At 46.2% G+C, this 16,521-nt stretch overlaps 1 protein-coding gene across 1 annotated transcript; it reads left to right on the top strand.

The window, feature by feature from the left end:
- Window positions 1-670: 670 nt before the first annotated feature.
- On the top strand, window positions 671-4,944 carry LOC311173272 (keratin, type I cuticular Ha3-I; the record flags this gene model as incomplete). Its single annotated transcript, XM_084237130.1, has 7 exons — window positions 671-1,018; window positions 1,964-2,046; window positions 2,543-2,699; window positions 3,853-4,014; window positions 4,106-4,231; window positions 4,404-4,624; window positions 4,836-4,944. The coding sequence occupies 7 exons, from the start codon at window positions 671-673 to the stop codon at window positions 4,942-4,944; spliced, it is 1,206 nt and encodes a 401-aa protein (XP_084093256.1).
- Window positions 4,945-16,521: the final 11,577 nt, after the last annotated feature.

Below are 16,521 nucleotides of genomic sequence, written 5' to 3'. Positions count from 1 at the left end.
CTAGCCTGAGCTTCCACTCCTCACGGTTTCGGGTAAGCAAGGGTCCTAGCAAACATCTATTATAGGTTGACTGACACGATCAGGGACCTGGATGATGCTGTCACCTCAGGGAGCAGGGCCAGGGGCCCAGACTCTTCACTCTTCCGGAGGGATCTATTCTTTCTGAGAATTGTGAATTTGGAATTTGACATCTGGAAACTTGACCTAGCAAAAGCTACAAGGGCAAGAGCTATGCTTTTCCATCTCAGTGAGAAGAATCCAAGGTTTGCCAAGGCGTCAGCCCTCAAGTTAGGAAGCAAAGCAGCAACAGTGTCCCCAGCCCCACCACACCCCACTAATGATGGCCAAAGCTTTCATGGGTACAGTTCTTTGAAGCCATACTATGAAGCTCTTACTTCACTGCTGTGCAGCATGGAGCAGGAGTCCTGGCATAGAGAGAAGCCCAAGTAAAATCTTTTATGAGGTGAGGGACTCTTCTGAAGAAACATAACAAATTGAGGGGAAGGGCTTTTGACAATCACCAAATGAGTAAGAAAAAAAGACTGCCCTCTATGCCCACACCCTTTCTGGAAGGGGTATAAATGCTCCCCAGAGGAGGAGGTCCACAACTCAGCATCTTAGAGAACTTGGAATCTACCTTCAGTTGGGTTCTCTGCTCCCTCCCAGCACCATGCCTTACACCTGCTGCCTGCCAAACCTGAGCTGCCGCTCCAGCTGTGCCTCCCGGCCCTGTGTGCCCCCAAGCTGCCACGGCTGCACCCTGCCCGGAGCCTGCAACATCCCCGCCAATGTGGGCAACTGCGGCTGGCTCTGCGAGGGCTCCTTCAACGGCAACGAGAAGGAGACCATGCAGTTCCTGAACGACCGCCTGGCCAGCTACCTGGAGAAGGTGCGCCAGCTGGAGCGGGAGAACGCCGAGCTGGAGGGCCGCATCCAGGAGTACTGCCAGCAGCAGGTGCCCTACGTGTGCCCCAACTACCAGTCCTACTTCCGTACCATCGAGGAGCTCCAGCAGAAGGTGAGGACATGGGCGCCTTGTGACCTCCCCAGGGAAGTTGTAGGGAAGGAATGTGATCCAGAAACAACAGGAGATCTTGGGGCGACTGAACCATACAGGTTGTAGTTGGCATTTTTGTTTTCTCAAGGGCCTGTCTTATTCCAGGCCCAGGACTGTTAGGTCTGAATATTTGCATAGTGTTAGTCTCTGTGGAGGCAGCTGCACTTTGCATAAGTAAGGTGTAATTAAAAGCTGCCTCCAGATGCTTCTGTGTATATGACATGGTGCAGAATCATTACCCTGAGGTGAGAGAAAAGGACAGAGGCCAGAAGGAAGCTAAGTAAATGGGCTTTTTGTACGGAATGGACCATTTTCTCTCTCTCGTCTGGAATGTGACAGCTCTGACCTTGGTGCTGCCCTCTTCTAGGCACCTCAGTATCTTGATCCATTGTTCTGCCCCAGGTGACCTGGGCTTCTCCTGATACACAAAGTCCAATGAGGTCATGAGATGGCTGGCTACAACTAGCAAGAGCAGAAACTTCCTAGGACACAGTGTCAAGCATCCAGAATGGCTGCTTCTCTGGCCCCTTTCATGCGAGTTTACCTATTTATCTTTCCCCTTGGATTGGAAGTTTCTTGAGGATAGAATCTACTACTCATTTTTGTGTCTTCAGTCACTAGAACCATGCTAGATGTACAGGTTTTTCAAAATAAATGAAAATTACTATCAGCTTCTCTGTAACATTTACTAGGGAAACAAAAAACCCCACTTATCTACTGATATTTTCCTGGCCTTTTCATTGTTATTTTTTTCATATTTAATTTCTCAAGTACTGACCGCACATGGACAGTACTGAATGATCTTACATAATGCCCAGTGTGATTTCTCACTGTTCCTTCCACAGCAGAGAATTGGTAGGGATTGCTGAAAATAACCAAACTCTTAGAATGTTTTGGGTCTTCTAGATCCTGTGTGCCAAGTCCGAGAACGCCAGGCTGGTAGTGCAGATCGACAATGCCAAGCTGGCCTCAGACGACTTCAGGACCAAGTACGTGGGCAGGAGGGGTGTCGTCTTCCCTCTCCCTCTCTCCTCTCAGCCTGTCCTCAACTCTGACAAACACGAGCAGAGCTTTCCCCAGATGCCACACCCAAGACCCACAGAGCCATTTCTCACCAGGACTCAGAGACCCCTCCAGAGCCTGGCTCCTCTTCCTGCTTTTCCTTGCACATGGCATGTGGTCCAATCCATGTGGCTCACGGTGCCCTGTTGCTCTGCCATGCCCAGAATTCAATCGAGAGCACGCCAGATGTGACCTACTTTCAGAAATCTCAGTTTTTATGAGCTTCTATCCCTTAAATCCACTGGCTCATTATTTATAAAAAAGTTATTACCAGTGCATCTGCCCCTAGGAGCTCTGCTCCATGGAGAAAACCTGAATGACTGAGATGGCTGTGCAAATCACAAGCCCCAGCTTCCAGTTGTCTGACAAACCAAATCAAACTGGAGTCAAGGCTAGACATGTCCCTGACCTCCTGTATCACAGGTACGAGACGGAGATGGGCCTGCGCCAGCTGGTGGAGTCGGACATCAACAGCCTGCGCAGGATCCTGGACGAGCTGACCCTGTGCAAGTCTGACCTGGAGGCCCAGGTGGAGTCCCTGAAGGAGGAGCTGCTGTGTCTCAAGCAGAACCACGAGCAGGTGAAGTTCCTTAAAGAACGACAGGCTCAAACTTGCCCCGGCCTGCGCCCAAGAGCCCTGGGTGTAGGAGAGGATCACCCTGCTGTGGAATCTATTTTCCAAACAAAAAGGGACTTGAGGAGTGAGTAATTTTTACACCAGTGATAAAAGATTAGGATTTTTCTGCCAGCATGAAGTGAGCTGACAAGCCCCATGATGAGGAAAGGTCAGCTACAAGGTAGTGTCCACAGCTGCTTCTGCTCCCAGGTTGATGCCCACGGAGCTGAGGATGCCTTTTCTTGAATTCTCTCTCCCCCAGGGGAAGCCAGTGGGCTGCACAGCAGAGAGGGCTAAGCTTGTCCAGGGTTTTTTTTGTGCCATTTGGTGTTGCCTGAGGAAGCACTACATTGCTCAGTCAGGACCACAATAAAAGGGGCAGATATTTTGTCCGAAGCTTAATCCCAGGGCAGTGTAAGTGGCAGTAGTTAAACCTGAGTGCTTACTGTGTGCCAGACATTGAGCTAAGTGCTCTAGAATTCCACAGATCAGGTTCGTTTGACAGATGAAGAAATTGAGGCTCTAGAAGCTTTTAGGGACAATACACTAAATGTAGAGATGAGAACCATTCAAATTTGTCCAACAACTACCTAGGCCCAAGCACTAAGCTGCTGTACTGTGATGTGATTAGCAGTGAGATGAGCAGATAATTATTTCCTTTAGCCAAATCTATACTGAGAGAATAAACAAATAACCAGTTAGGTCTAGTCTAACTGAAGGTAGCAGGTTTTGAAGCATTTTTATTTCCTCTGGCTGGGCTCTCTTTTTATTACCCATGTTTAGGAATTAAACATAAGCAGTGAAACATGTGGACTGGATGTGGGAGGCCTCGAATGTCACTGGTTTCCTTCACATCTCAACTCTGAGGCCGCAAACTGCACCTTTCTCTGTAAATGAGGAGGACATGCTGGATGCCAGAGTGGAAAGAGGTTTTGGACTTCACAGTTCTAAAGTGGAGTCTATAGGTTACCTAGTCACTGAGTACGGAAGCTGTGCAATGAGGGGGTCTGAAGGAACAGAATGGCTGCAAACTTCATGTTCACAAGTGGAATTGCAATCCCTTAGAAAGAGCACCAGGATCCTTTGCAATACTTAAAAATTTTCCTTCCTCCTGCAGGAGGTCAACACCCTGCGCTGCCAGATTGGAGACCGCCTCAATGTGGAAGTGGACTCCGCGCCCACCGTGGACCTGAACCGTGTGCTCAACGACACCAGGAGCCAGTACGAAGCCCTGGTGGAGACCAACCGCAGGGACGTGGAGGAGTGGTTCACCACCCAGGTGGGCCTCTCAACCCTGGACATGTGGGAACCCAGGCCCCGGGGGCCCTGCAGGTGGGGTCTGACCCCAGGTATCCCCTTTGCTGTTGCAGACCGAGGAGCTGAACAAGCAGGTGGTGTCGAGCTCCGAGCAGCTGCAGACGTGCCAGGCGGAGATCATCGAGCTGAGACGCACGGTCAATGCCCTGGAGATCGAGCTGCAGGCCCAGCACAACCTGGTGGGTGTTGTTCCCACTTGCTAGGAAGTGGGAAGTCAGGAAATGGGAGTCAGTGGGATGCCTTTCAGGCCGTCCTCTCCCTCCTAACGCTAGCTGCTTGTGGTGTCTTCGCAATCCTCTGGGAGAAGCCCCTTCAGGAGTGACTGTGAGTTGTTCTCTATCCCCCACATAGAGAGACTCCCTGGAGAACACTCTGACAGAGACGGAGGCTCGCTACAGCTCCCAGCTGTCCCAGGTGCAGTGCATGATCACCAACGTGGAGTCCCAGCTGGCCGAGATCAGGAGTGACCTGGAGCGGCAGAACCAGGAGTACCAGGTGCTGCTGGACGTGCGGGCCCGGCTGGAGTGCGAGATCAACACGTACCGCGGCCTGCTGGAGAGCGAGGACTGCAAGTGAGTAGGAGACTGGCACTATTTTCCTTGGGAGTGTAGCAGGTGATGTGTTGACGAAAGGTTTTCGGTATGGAAATGAATTTAAAATTTCAAGCTTTTGGTTGGAGACAGTCTTAGGAAGAACCACCTTTTTACATACAGTACGTTTCATATCTTCTTATCTCTTCAGTTCATTTTACCCTAACTTGCCCCAATGGTTTTCTGTCTCCAGGCTCCCCTGCAACCCATGCGCCACAACCAATGCATGTGCCACAGCCTGCATGCCCAGTCCTTGTGCCCAACGCCCTCGGTGCGGGCCTTGCAACAGCTTTGGGTGCTAGACAACCCGGTGTCAGGAGGAGGAGAGGGGTTCTAGAGTCACTTCACAGCTCTGTTTCATCCAGAAGTCTCCAACTATGACTGAACTTTCGACAAAGCAAGCAATTTCTATGAGAACTAGCTCCAGGTGTCAACATGAGCCTTCCGCTGAATTCCCGGGATGGATACTTTAGTGCTAGATGGCAAAGTCTACTCAGACTCAGTGTGTGTTCTGAGTCAGAGTGAGAAATCTACAACAGGATCAAGTGATATCTACTTTCATGATCACACAATGTTATGCTTTAACAAATACTCATTGAAATATGATTTTAAAATAATTGCATTAAATGTGATACAGCAGGCTATGACCCTGAACTGGAAGAAATCTTTGTCGATCTTTTGGTCTTTGGAGATGCAATACAGAGCCCTTGTAAACCTCCTAATAAACTCTTTATCTGGTTTAAACATGCTATCTATCTTCATTTATTCATTTCAAATTGGGTGTCTTCCCTACTGAATGGGAGAAAATATTTGCATACCACAGAACTGATAAGGGGCTGATATCAAAGATCTACAAAGAACTAACACAACTCACAACTCAACAAATACAAACAATCCAATCAAAAAATGCGCAGAATTCTCCAAGAAGAAATGCAAATGGTCAATAGGCATATGAGAAAATGCTCAACATTCCTTATTATCAGGGAAATGCAAATGAAAACCACAAGGAGATATTACCTCACATCTGTGAGAATGGCACATATTAAAAAATTAGAAACAACAAATGCTGGTGAAGATGTGCAAACAGTGCTGGTGGGAAAGCAAACTGGTCAAGCCACTATGGGAAGCTGTGAGGAGGTTCCTCAGAACACTAAAAATGGATCTACCACCTGATCCAGTAATTCCACTCCCATGAATCTACAAAAACACTAATTCGAAAGGAAACCTGCACTTGTATGTTTGTTACAGCCCTATTCACAATAGCTAAGATAAAGAAACAACTTAAATGCCCCAAAACAGATGACTGGATCAAGAAGATGTTGTATATATACACAATGGAATATTACTTGGCAATCAAAAAAAGATAAATTTGGGGCTTCCCTGGTGGCACAAGGGGTTAAGATGAAACCTATGAAGGTGTCCTCAGTCTCTGCAGCATGAGTTTGATTCCTGGCCGACCAAGGAGCAACCCACATGATGAAGCAGACCTCTCCTGACTCACCTGCTGCTCCTCTCAGCAGTGTACTTTGGTAGATCTGCCTGTTCTGTTCCCCACTCTGTCTCTGGTGAATCCTTTTACCACCCCCCCCCCCACACACACACTTCTGGCCTGTACCCAAGCTCTTGTATGCATAAATAAATAAATCTTCAAAAAAATAAATTGTGGCAACAGGGATGGAACTGGAAGGGACTATGCTAAATGAAATAAGTCTGAAGGAAAAAGATAAATATTGAATGGTTTCACTTATATGGGGACTACAGAGAAAAGGAAGAAAGGGTCAGGGAAAAGACAAAACTTGCAAGGTGACGATATATCTGAGGCATGGAGCAGGAGAGGGGATGGGATAGGAGTCAAAACAGGGAAGGGACGAGCACAAGGGACGGTGGTGATGGATCCCGGGTGCTGTGGAGGTGGGAGAACTACGGGGATGACATCTGAGGGGAGAAATCAAATACTGTCCAAAAATTAAGAATGGCATAAGAAAATAATTAAAACCAAAATTGGGTGTCCTGTATAAATACAAAATAACTGGCACGCTTCCATCAGATGAAGGGGCTCTGCTCACCCCCGTATATGGTCTGTGACTACCCTCAGAAGAAAATTTCCCACCAGACACCACCTACCTACTGTCGTGGATTTCCTGCTGGGAGGTGGTGGGAAGGGACTCGCGAGTCCGCACCAGAGGATCTGCTGACATTTCCTGTTAAGCTTCTCAGAGGGAATATGAGTCAGAAATCGGACATCAGGAGGTGGCGACTCTTGAGAGAAAGGCTGTCTTTCGGCAACATGAAAATATTGCAACCTAGAAAGAAGTGGGGAAAACATATTCAGCCAATAATCATCTTACTCCATTTCTGTCTTTGCCATCTTGGAGAGCTTTTTTTCATGGCCATCAGAATCAAGGAACAACTTTTTTGGGGAATAAATATCTCAGAATAATTATTGAATATGTAGAATACATTGTACTCAGATCCAGTCCTTAGAGACAATGTATCACACATCTTCACACCAAACTGTTAAAAAAGATTTATTTTCAATTACATTCCTCTCACTGAAATGCTATTAATGTTGATATTCTTTTTCCTATCAATCAGAGTATTTAGGAGGGAAAATGTTTATGTCCATTTAAGAATAAAAGCAAAGTCATTTCCAAATTTTTGTCACAGATTACTTATCCCTTACAATATTTTTATTAGTCATATATATTTTATAATATACAGAATATTTTAGAGTTGTGGTATAGAAACATAATTTACACAAAAATCAGTGAACACACGGGGGGCATGTGCGCCACACTTCTCAGACTGGGATGTTAAATACCATGAGATCCAGAGGACTAGAGGGCCCTGTCCCCCTGCTCTGCCTTGAGAGTGTGAGCCCCCCACTGTGACCCCAGCCAATGGGCCAGTCTGGACAAGGTCCGTTCCCAGGGCTGCCCTGGGAAGTCAGATGAGATCGGGCCCCTGGAGTTTACACTAGTGAGGGAGAGAGACAGGAGATGAGGGACCAAGCAACTAAGTCACAAGTAGAGCAGGAAGAGGCTTTTGGTTAGCAGGGGGTGCCAAGAAGAGAAGACAGCACGAGGCTGATGTGAGTCTGCTGGTCTCTCCAGGGTGGCATGGGAGCTGGGACCTGGAAAATGGGAAGAAACAGATCAGAGGGAAAGACTCTTCCAGAGTACCAGCAAGTCAAGGGAGGGCATGAGGCAGGTGCCTTTGAAGGGGGAAGGTCACTGACAGCAAGGAAGGGGCCATAGGGCCCTGGGACAGGCAGCGGACAGGGCGCGGCAACTTGAAGGCTCTTGGGAGGACCTGACTGTATTTTCAGTGATGAGGGAAGCCTTGGAAAAGTTGAAAGGATGGATTTGATTGACACCTTTATTGAAAGAAGCACTCTGGCAGCTGAGTGGGAAACAGATGTGCAGAACACTAACACAGCTGGGTTGGCGGATGATGGTCACCGTCAAATGCTTGTTCTGTTCTGTTTCAAAGAGTCATTGCTTCCTACCAGCTGCTCCCTGTGCTCATCAAAAACAGGAAAGTCAGACAAGAAGTGCCAAAAGTGACAAGAGTTGTTAAAGCTGTCAGAAGATATAATCATGATATGACTTGTCCCTTGTTATTGCAAAACTCATACTGACAGCCTGATGAGGGCCGCACCAGGCTCTTATCTGAGTCCACGCCAGGTGTGCACAGGTGTGCAGCCCGAGCCGCTTACTCTCACTTGTTAACATGTAGGGACAAGCACGGGTCTGAAATAGAAAGACCAGGGAAGGTTTACAGACTCTCTGGTCAAAGACAGAATTACAAGAGACTAGAACCCCAGGGGGTGCTGGGGTCTGCATGGGCTCACTCACGTGACAGCTGGAGTAGGAGACTGGAGTATGTGCATGTGAAGTTTTAGAAATGGTTAAAGAAGCCAAGAGAAAGAATACAAACTGAGTCCCTGAAAAATCTCAGGTTGGATAACACCTGCATTAGAATCTAATCTGAAGTGTAAGCTCCATTGGAATCTCAAATCAAGCTTATTACTTGGCTGGTCAAGCCTCATTTCTTGATATATAAAATGGGGAAATAACCACCTCCTAGCTTTTAAAATACGGGTGAAATGAGATTCTTGATAAAGAAAGCATCGGTAAAACTTTCTGTTGGCCAGTGGCCAAGACGGAATAACTGTTCAGTAAATAGTTTCTATTCGTGTTCTTGGGGACCTGGCAGGAGTCGTGTCTCTGTGCTCTGGCTGCCTTCCTATTAATAGGCAGGACAGGGAATCCATGGCCTCGACATCCAGACATTGCTCACTCAGGGCCTTCAGCAGGCACGTTAGGAACACAGTTCCAAGTTCCCTCAAGGTGAGGGCTGTGGAAGACTGAATGGTGGGGAAGGAGCTGAGGACTCTGACCTGAGGGCTGAGAATCAGAGAGGGGTGAATTCAGATGTGTGCATGTGCATGTGGTGATCCCTGTGCACATGGGTGTTGTCAGGCAGAAGATGGCTGCTCAAGGATATGAAGCAAGGGGGGCTGTCATAAAAGTATCAATCAGAATGCTCGCATGGCGAGGCAGATGGGCAGCACAGTTCTCCCAGTGCCACCTACCAGATTTACTGACTCACGGCTGACTGCTGACCAAGAGAATACAGGTTACCCGTGACTGGGACACTGGGGCTCAGAGCTGCGTGTGGTCCACTGTCAAACAGCACAGTGGGGAGGAGGTTCGCCTTGGGACAGGCAGGCTCAGGCTGTGTGTCGTGATGCGCCAGATACCAACAGAGGGTGACATCCCTCTTAGGAGGGTGCACTCTGGGGGCAAGAGAGTTGCAAGTCTGTTCTTGATAAATTCCTAATTAGGTCTGCTCTTCAGGGCAGCTGATCTTGAACTGAATTGCAGAAACACAGGTGCACGGGTGGGAGCATGGGTGAAGCATCCAGAATCTTGCAGTTGAGATAAGGTGCACTCTGATAGCAGGACTGGCTCCCAGGGCTTGACACTTGGGTGTCAAGGATTTTAGAAAAGCCAGCACCTGCCAGTCCAGGTGTTTCTCTGGGGATTCGCATTCCTGGTCTGAGGTTGGTACAAGGGAGTGAGGAGAATCAGGACACCTGTGTCTATGGCCACTGTCTGAAACAGGTCTTTGTGTCCCTGTTTCTGCCACTACCTTGCCTTTGTCACCCAACTCCAGTCCTCTGTCAGTGTTTTTAATGGTAAATACATCTTTTGGGCTCTGCCTTTGGTGCTCCCTGACAGGGCATGATTTGGCCCCATTCTTCTAGCTCCTCCTGCTCTTAGCCTCCCTGGCAGGTCTCTAGTAACTCACAAGTGCCACTGGTGAACTAGGGAATGGCTCCCCTTCTGACAGGCACACCCACAGGTGACAAGCAGCCTAGTGCATCTTTGGCTTCCATGCAATCCACGGCTGGGTGCTCCTGTGCCTGGCTTTGCTCATCCAGTGTACGTGGCAGCTTTGAGATAGCCATGCAACTGCTTGGAGCTCTGCCCCGGCTCCATCCTGGCTGCTTGACCCATCCTCAGGTCATAGTTTAAATAACGTTGAATGCTTTTTAACATTTCCTAATGGACCCTTGTGGTACCTTTATGGCAGACACATAGGAGGCACATAATAGGTGCTCAACAAATACTAATCTGCCTGGCTGAAATTAATAACCCATTTAGGGCCAATGAAGAAATGAAGCACAGAGAAGGTGCTCAGACAATGCCACAGCAAAAAAAAATGTTTTTTTTCCTATTAAGTGGAGATGCACTTGGGTGATTGTGAGAACAGAAACTATGTAGGTACATGGTTGGCCATGTTGGCACCATGGTCTTGGACGGTAACATGTCATTCCAACATTAACAACCACGACACACGAGATTAGACATGAAACAAGAACAAGGGTCAGAGTGCAAATTTTGAATTAAGCCTCTAGAAAAACAGAAATTAAGGACTCAAGTGGTTTAACCACACAAAGACTGAATTCAGGCCAGGAGTTTTTCCAGTTTTTCTAGGCACCTGGAAAGTTACCTGTCATGTCCACGTCGCTGGTCCAGTGGCTGAGCTGAGATGAAGCTTTTCTCCTTTGTCTACTATAGAGCCTGGACATAAAGCCTGGCTAGACATAAAGCCAATCAAAGTCAACATTCTAGAAAGATCTGGATTTAAATTGAGAGTCAGGGTGTGTCTGAGGAATCTTCCCCCACCCCCTCTCCAGTTAAGCTGTGACCCATAATTAATAAAAACCTAGTGACAATCTCCCTCTTGGTTGAGCCAAGTTCTTTCAAACTTACACTGATTAAATCCTAGTGTTTATACATGTAGTTAAAAAAAAAAACAAAACAAAACAACTTGGACTTGTAGCTAAGATGCTAGACTATTTACTGAGTAATTTCATCACTGTGTTTGTCCCTGGGAAGAAGGCATTGGAACGCAAGTGGGAATGAAAATCACAGATGTTCTCAGTGTTGTCTTTCATGCTATATTTACTTGCTTTTTTAACCCACTTAGAGCAAATATTAAAAAAAAAAAAAGACAGCCTCTATCCTGAGTACAGAAGCAAAGGTTTAAATATATATTTTCTCTGTTCTCTGCTTTGTCTTAATGTCTAGCTTAAAAAAAAAAAAAAAAAAAAGGTGTTTAATTGCTAGCCAAACAGAAGAATGGAGAAAAGTGAGCTAATTTTTTTTTTTCATTTCAGCCAGCAATGGCTGTGATCCTGGGCATTTGACCTTGGAGTCTTAATGGCATTGCTGCTTACCTGATGGAAACTTATAGAATAGACTGGGTAGCCAGGAGGGTTTAAATTCTCATGTTTCGTCCTAGGCACCCACAGACCCAGCCACAAAAGACTGATGAACGCCATTTTTTTCCAGATCCTAGTGGTAAGGGATTTGTGTAAAGGTGTTTGTAATTTTTATACTTACTTTGATAAGGAGGAGGACAAGTGAGTCAAAGACTACTTTGTAAAAAGACCTAACTGCTTTATCATAAGAAGCCTAGAGTTCTCCTGGATGCACTACATTGGCTTCCTCCATGGTGAGAAGCCCAAGCAACTTTCTATTGATTCTAGCCTTCAGATCTTCCAGGTGAGGTCCCAGACATCATAGCAGAGATGAGTCATCCTTCTGTGCCTTTTCAGAATTCCCGGCTTTTTTGGATTTTCAGAATCCAAGAGCAAATAAGAGTATTTGTTGATCTAGCTCACCATATCTGTGTTATTTGTTATGCAGCAGTAGAGACTGCGACAAGGGCTTCCTCTGGGACCTTTGGTTTATCTTCTTCTTGGGTGGGAACCAAAAGAAAACATCAGTTATGTCCTGACTTCCAGCACTCGTAACAGTATAAGAAGGGCTGACTTTCTCTTGTGAACTGTCTTTCCAAAGACCACCCTAGGTAATTTCCAGCTTGTCTTTTATTTGCTAAAGATAGCAATATACTTTGTTGCCATATGCGTTTGATAATTCCAGTCTTTTAAGTCTGAGTGGTCTGTTCAGGTTCTTTCTGCTGGGTCTCACTTGTGGTTTCCTGTGTCCTCAGTCACGAATGGTCATTGTGTAGAAGAGGCAAAGTCATGGCTACTGCAATGACACCTCCCAAAATTCCCCAAATCTTAACAGAGTAAGTGCTGATTTCTTGCTCATGCTCCATGTTCAACTGAAGCCAGTAGGAGGCTCTAGTCTTCACACCTTCTTAAGAACCGAGGCTGACAGTAGCTTCACAAACATCCTTCCACAAACCTGCTTGGAACCGTGAAGAAAATGTGCCCGACTGTGCACTGGATCACAAAGCAACCGCCTGGGAGTGACGCATATCACTACCTCCCACCTGTTATTAGTCCAGCTAGTCACCTGGTCAATCTAACCTCAAAGGAGGTGCAGAAGCCCCCAGAAATACTTGGTAATGATGGTCACATTCATTTTCCTTGGAATACTATTTATGGGACTTTGGAGAGGTAAGATGATGGTGTGTTTCTTCAGAAAGGATATGCATTTGCTTTTGCCCTGACACCGATACACTTCCAGTCAGTGTTCTTGTAAAATTCATGGTCTGAAGTTTTGGAAACACCCAGTTCATGTGCAAGATAACCTGCCTTACAGGGCCCTGGTGGTAGGAATGTGTTTGGGGGAGGGAGGGTGCGTTTATGTCTGGGTGACCATCACACCAAGGGTGTGACCCTTTGGGATCCCAGCTTTATGAAGGGGAGGACCTACTTTGAGTGGGTCCTGAAACCTGTGTTTCTGTTTCCCTGAGAGATCATGAAAACTGCAAATCCAGTTTGCCAAGTTTAGTACATGCCCTTGGGGGAGAAGCAGTTTCGTGCTCAGTTCACCACCCTGAGTCTACCTTTACTTAGTTCTTATTTGGTAATTGTACTATCTTGTCAGCTCTTTGATGCTTTCAAGAAGATTAAAACTTACAAAAACAGAGATGATAGTTTTTTTTTTTTTTTTATGATGCAGGTCAATCCAAAATATCAAATCTGTTATTTCATCTGAAATAGAACTTCTGGAATTGTTCTGTTCAATGGAGAAGCTAAGGACACATGTGGCCATTTCAATACAAATGCATCAATATTAAATATAATAAAAAATTCAGTTTATCACTCTAGCTGCATTTCAAGTCCTCCACTGGATTCCATATTGGACAGAATTCTATACTGCACAGAAAGTTCTATTGGACAGAAATGCTTCCAGACCCAGGATGGAGCAGAGCAGATCGATAACCATGAAAGGGACAAATGGTGGCAGAGACCCCACTGTCTTCCACTTGGCATTTTTTATTTTAACACACTACAGGGGTCACCTCACACTATCTATGATTTTCTTGTTTATTTAACAAAATTTTACTGAGTGTCAGTGGCCAGTGGATGTGAATCAGCGAATAGCCATGTGTCTGAGAACCTTACAATCACTTGAAGCTATTTTTACTCTAAGACTTACCTTGAGGCAAAGCAGCAGTATTTTGTGGTTCCCTCAACAGAGCTACAGGAGCAGGCAGAGCGGGGTACAAAGCCAAGCTTTGTATCTGCTATTGGGCAAAACTGAGGGATACTCAGGGGCCCAAACTGTTAAGAGGGAAAATCCACACTGCAAAGGTGTAGGGGAGAGGACTTCAAATAAGACTCCCGATCAAACTCGGAAATCACCCCTCCCCTCAGGGCAAACAGTCAGATAAGCTGGGCCCAGAGGGGGTGGCGGGGCCCAGAAGCAAAGCTTCAGGGAGTCCCAGGTACCGCCAAGCTCCTTCCGCTTTCCCAGCAGCCCCACACGCAGGAAGTACCCGCAGGGCATGCTGGGAGATGTAGTCAGATGCCGGAGGCGAGGACTATAGCCTATGGACTCTGTAGTGTCCCAACCAGCTGCCGACTCCGACCCCAGCTGTGCCAGCCAGCTTTAACACACCTTCCAGTTGAAGTAATTGAGCCCCACGAGCCTCACATTCCTCATGTGCAAAATAAGGAACATAGTACTTGTTGTATGTAGTTGTCTTGAATTAAGCAACAAAAAACATATAAAGTGCCTAATGCAGTGTCTCGTACGCAGGAGGGGCTGACAATGCGCCCCCTTTGCCAGGAGATGATTAATTGAACAGTGCCATGTCAACACAAAACACTTCTCACATCAAACCAAGTTTTTGATGAGCTGCTTCTGATGAAGTCAGATTAGAGATTGAGCCTGTGATTCCAAAAGGAACACCTGAAGTTACAAGGGCAATAGCACCTGGTGAACACCAGAGGTCGTCGGACAGATGCCACGCCCGGTTCTTCACCTTTCTGGGCAACGCCCCAACTGCTCTCGCACACTAGTTTTAACAGCCGCTCAAGCTCTGCAGTGAGGAAACCCAAGACATTGGGTAAAGTAGCATCTTCCACACAACAAATTAACTCCTGATGGATGGGGATGGGGAAGAACTTACAAAGGGTGAAAACAGCAGGTAGGAAAAGATCGACAGGTTTGTCTACATAAAAAGACAGTCTGGGCCTCCCTGGTGGCGCAAGAGAGAGGTTAAGTCTCAGCATTGTGAAGCTATCCGCAGCCACTGCAGCATAAGTTCGATCCCCAGACAGGGAGCTAACCCACAAGGCGCAGCAGACCTCTCCTGTCTTGCCTGCTGCTCCCCTCAGCAGTGTATTTCAGTGGATCTGCCTGTTCTGCTCCCCACTCTGTCTCTGGTGAATCCTCTTACCCTCAACACCTCTTGCCTACATCCCAGTTATTGCATGCAAAAATGAATAAATTTTTTAAAAAAAAAAGACAATTCTGTGCATAAAATGAGGACGTGTGCATAAATGAAAACAAAACAATACCCTGGGACTAATTTTGTGGCAGAAAGGAAAGTCAATACATTTAGCATATAATGAACATATATAAATAAATATGAGCAGCATGATAGGAAAATCAATATCAACAGATAATTTCCAAAAGAAAAAAATAAAAGTGATTCATAAAATAAATGTACTAACCACTAAATAAATAAAATTAAAACTTCAGTATGATTTCATGATTGGCTTACAAAGTTGGCAAAATGGTAAAAAAAAAAAAAACCCGAAAAACCAACCCTGGTGTTGTTGAAGGTGCTGTGAAGTGAGCACAATTTTTCTGAAGGATGATTTTCCAACACTTATTAATAACCTCAAAATTATTAACATGCTAAAGATTTAGTCTTCACATCTCTAGGAATTTAGAGAGATAATAAAAAAGGGACATAAAGAATCCCTTTCGGGCCTCCCCTGGTGGTGCAGTGGTTGAGCGCTGGGCTGCAAACCTGCAGCCTCTGCAGCTCCGGTTCAATCCCTAGCTGCCAGCAAGGGTCCCACATGGCTCGACAGACCTCTCCTGCCACGCCCACTGCTCCCCTCAGCAGTGTATTTCCTCAGTCTACCTGTTCTGTTCCCCGCTCTGGCTCTGGTGAATTCTCTCACCCTCCTGCACTTCTGACTGTACCCGGTGCTTGTATAAATAAATAAATAAATAAATAAATAAATAAATAAATAAATAAATCTTAAAAAAAAAAAGAGTCTCTTTCATTCAGTGTTTTGCTTTTAATATTGAAAATTTGGAAATAAGTTAAATAGTCATATATCCTCAAACTTTGAAATATTTAGTAACCAAACACTCAAGCATTTTCTGGTTAAGTACAATATTCAACATAGAAATCAATTTGCACAATATGATTGCAATTTTGTGAAAACATACCTCAGAGAAAAACCTTGAAGTGTTCACTGATCCTCTCTTTCTTCTGTAATTTCTTTCCCAGCTTCTCTTTGCTCACCACTTGCACATCATGGGGTCTTTCTATTGCCAGTGATCCCAGCTTAGGGATATTACTGTAGAAATACAGGAACCAGCAGGAACCAGGCACAGGGCAGGCACGGAGGGCGAGGTGGGGGGTGGGGGGGGATGGGAGGCTGGCAGGCAAAACTTTATTCTTTCCTTTCTCTTGGGGGTCTCATAGTCACTTCCTCTCAGAGCCATTGCTCATCCTCTCGTAGCTCCCTCCACCACAGCCATTTCTGTGTGACGCCGCCCGCCCTTATAGCCTCAGCCTCCTGGCTCAGGTGTGTCCACTTACGCAAGCCCACGCCATGTTCCAGGTGCCCACCATCAGGCACACTCCCAAGCCCTTCTGCATTCAAGGCCATTCTGCATTTAGCAGCCTAAAAGCCTGACTAATTTCACTTACTGTACAATGACCCAAAGTCAATGCTTGGCTTATGCAATTCAAATGTCAGCAGAGAGGACCTTGGGATGTCCTGCATGGGGGTAATGGAAGGATGCAGAATTCATGGAAAGCAGGAAAAACTCTTATTTCGAACCCTGCTATCACAGGGACATTGTGGCTGAGAATAAAAGGGGACCATGTACGTTTCAGTGGATGCCCACTGA

The sequence above is a fragment of the Talpa europaea genome, assembly GCF_964194135.1.
Source record: "Talpa europaea genome assembly, chromosome: 7".
Taxonomy (NCBI): Eukaryota; Metazoa; Chordata; class Mammalia; order Eulipotyphla; family Talpidae; genus Talpa; species Talpa europaea.
This window is presented reverse-complemented; position numbering and strand designations above follow the sequence as displayed.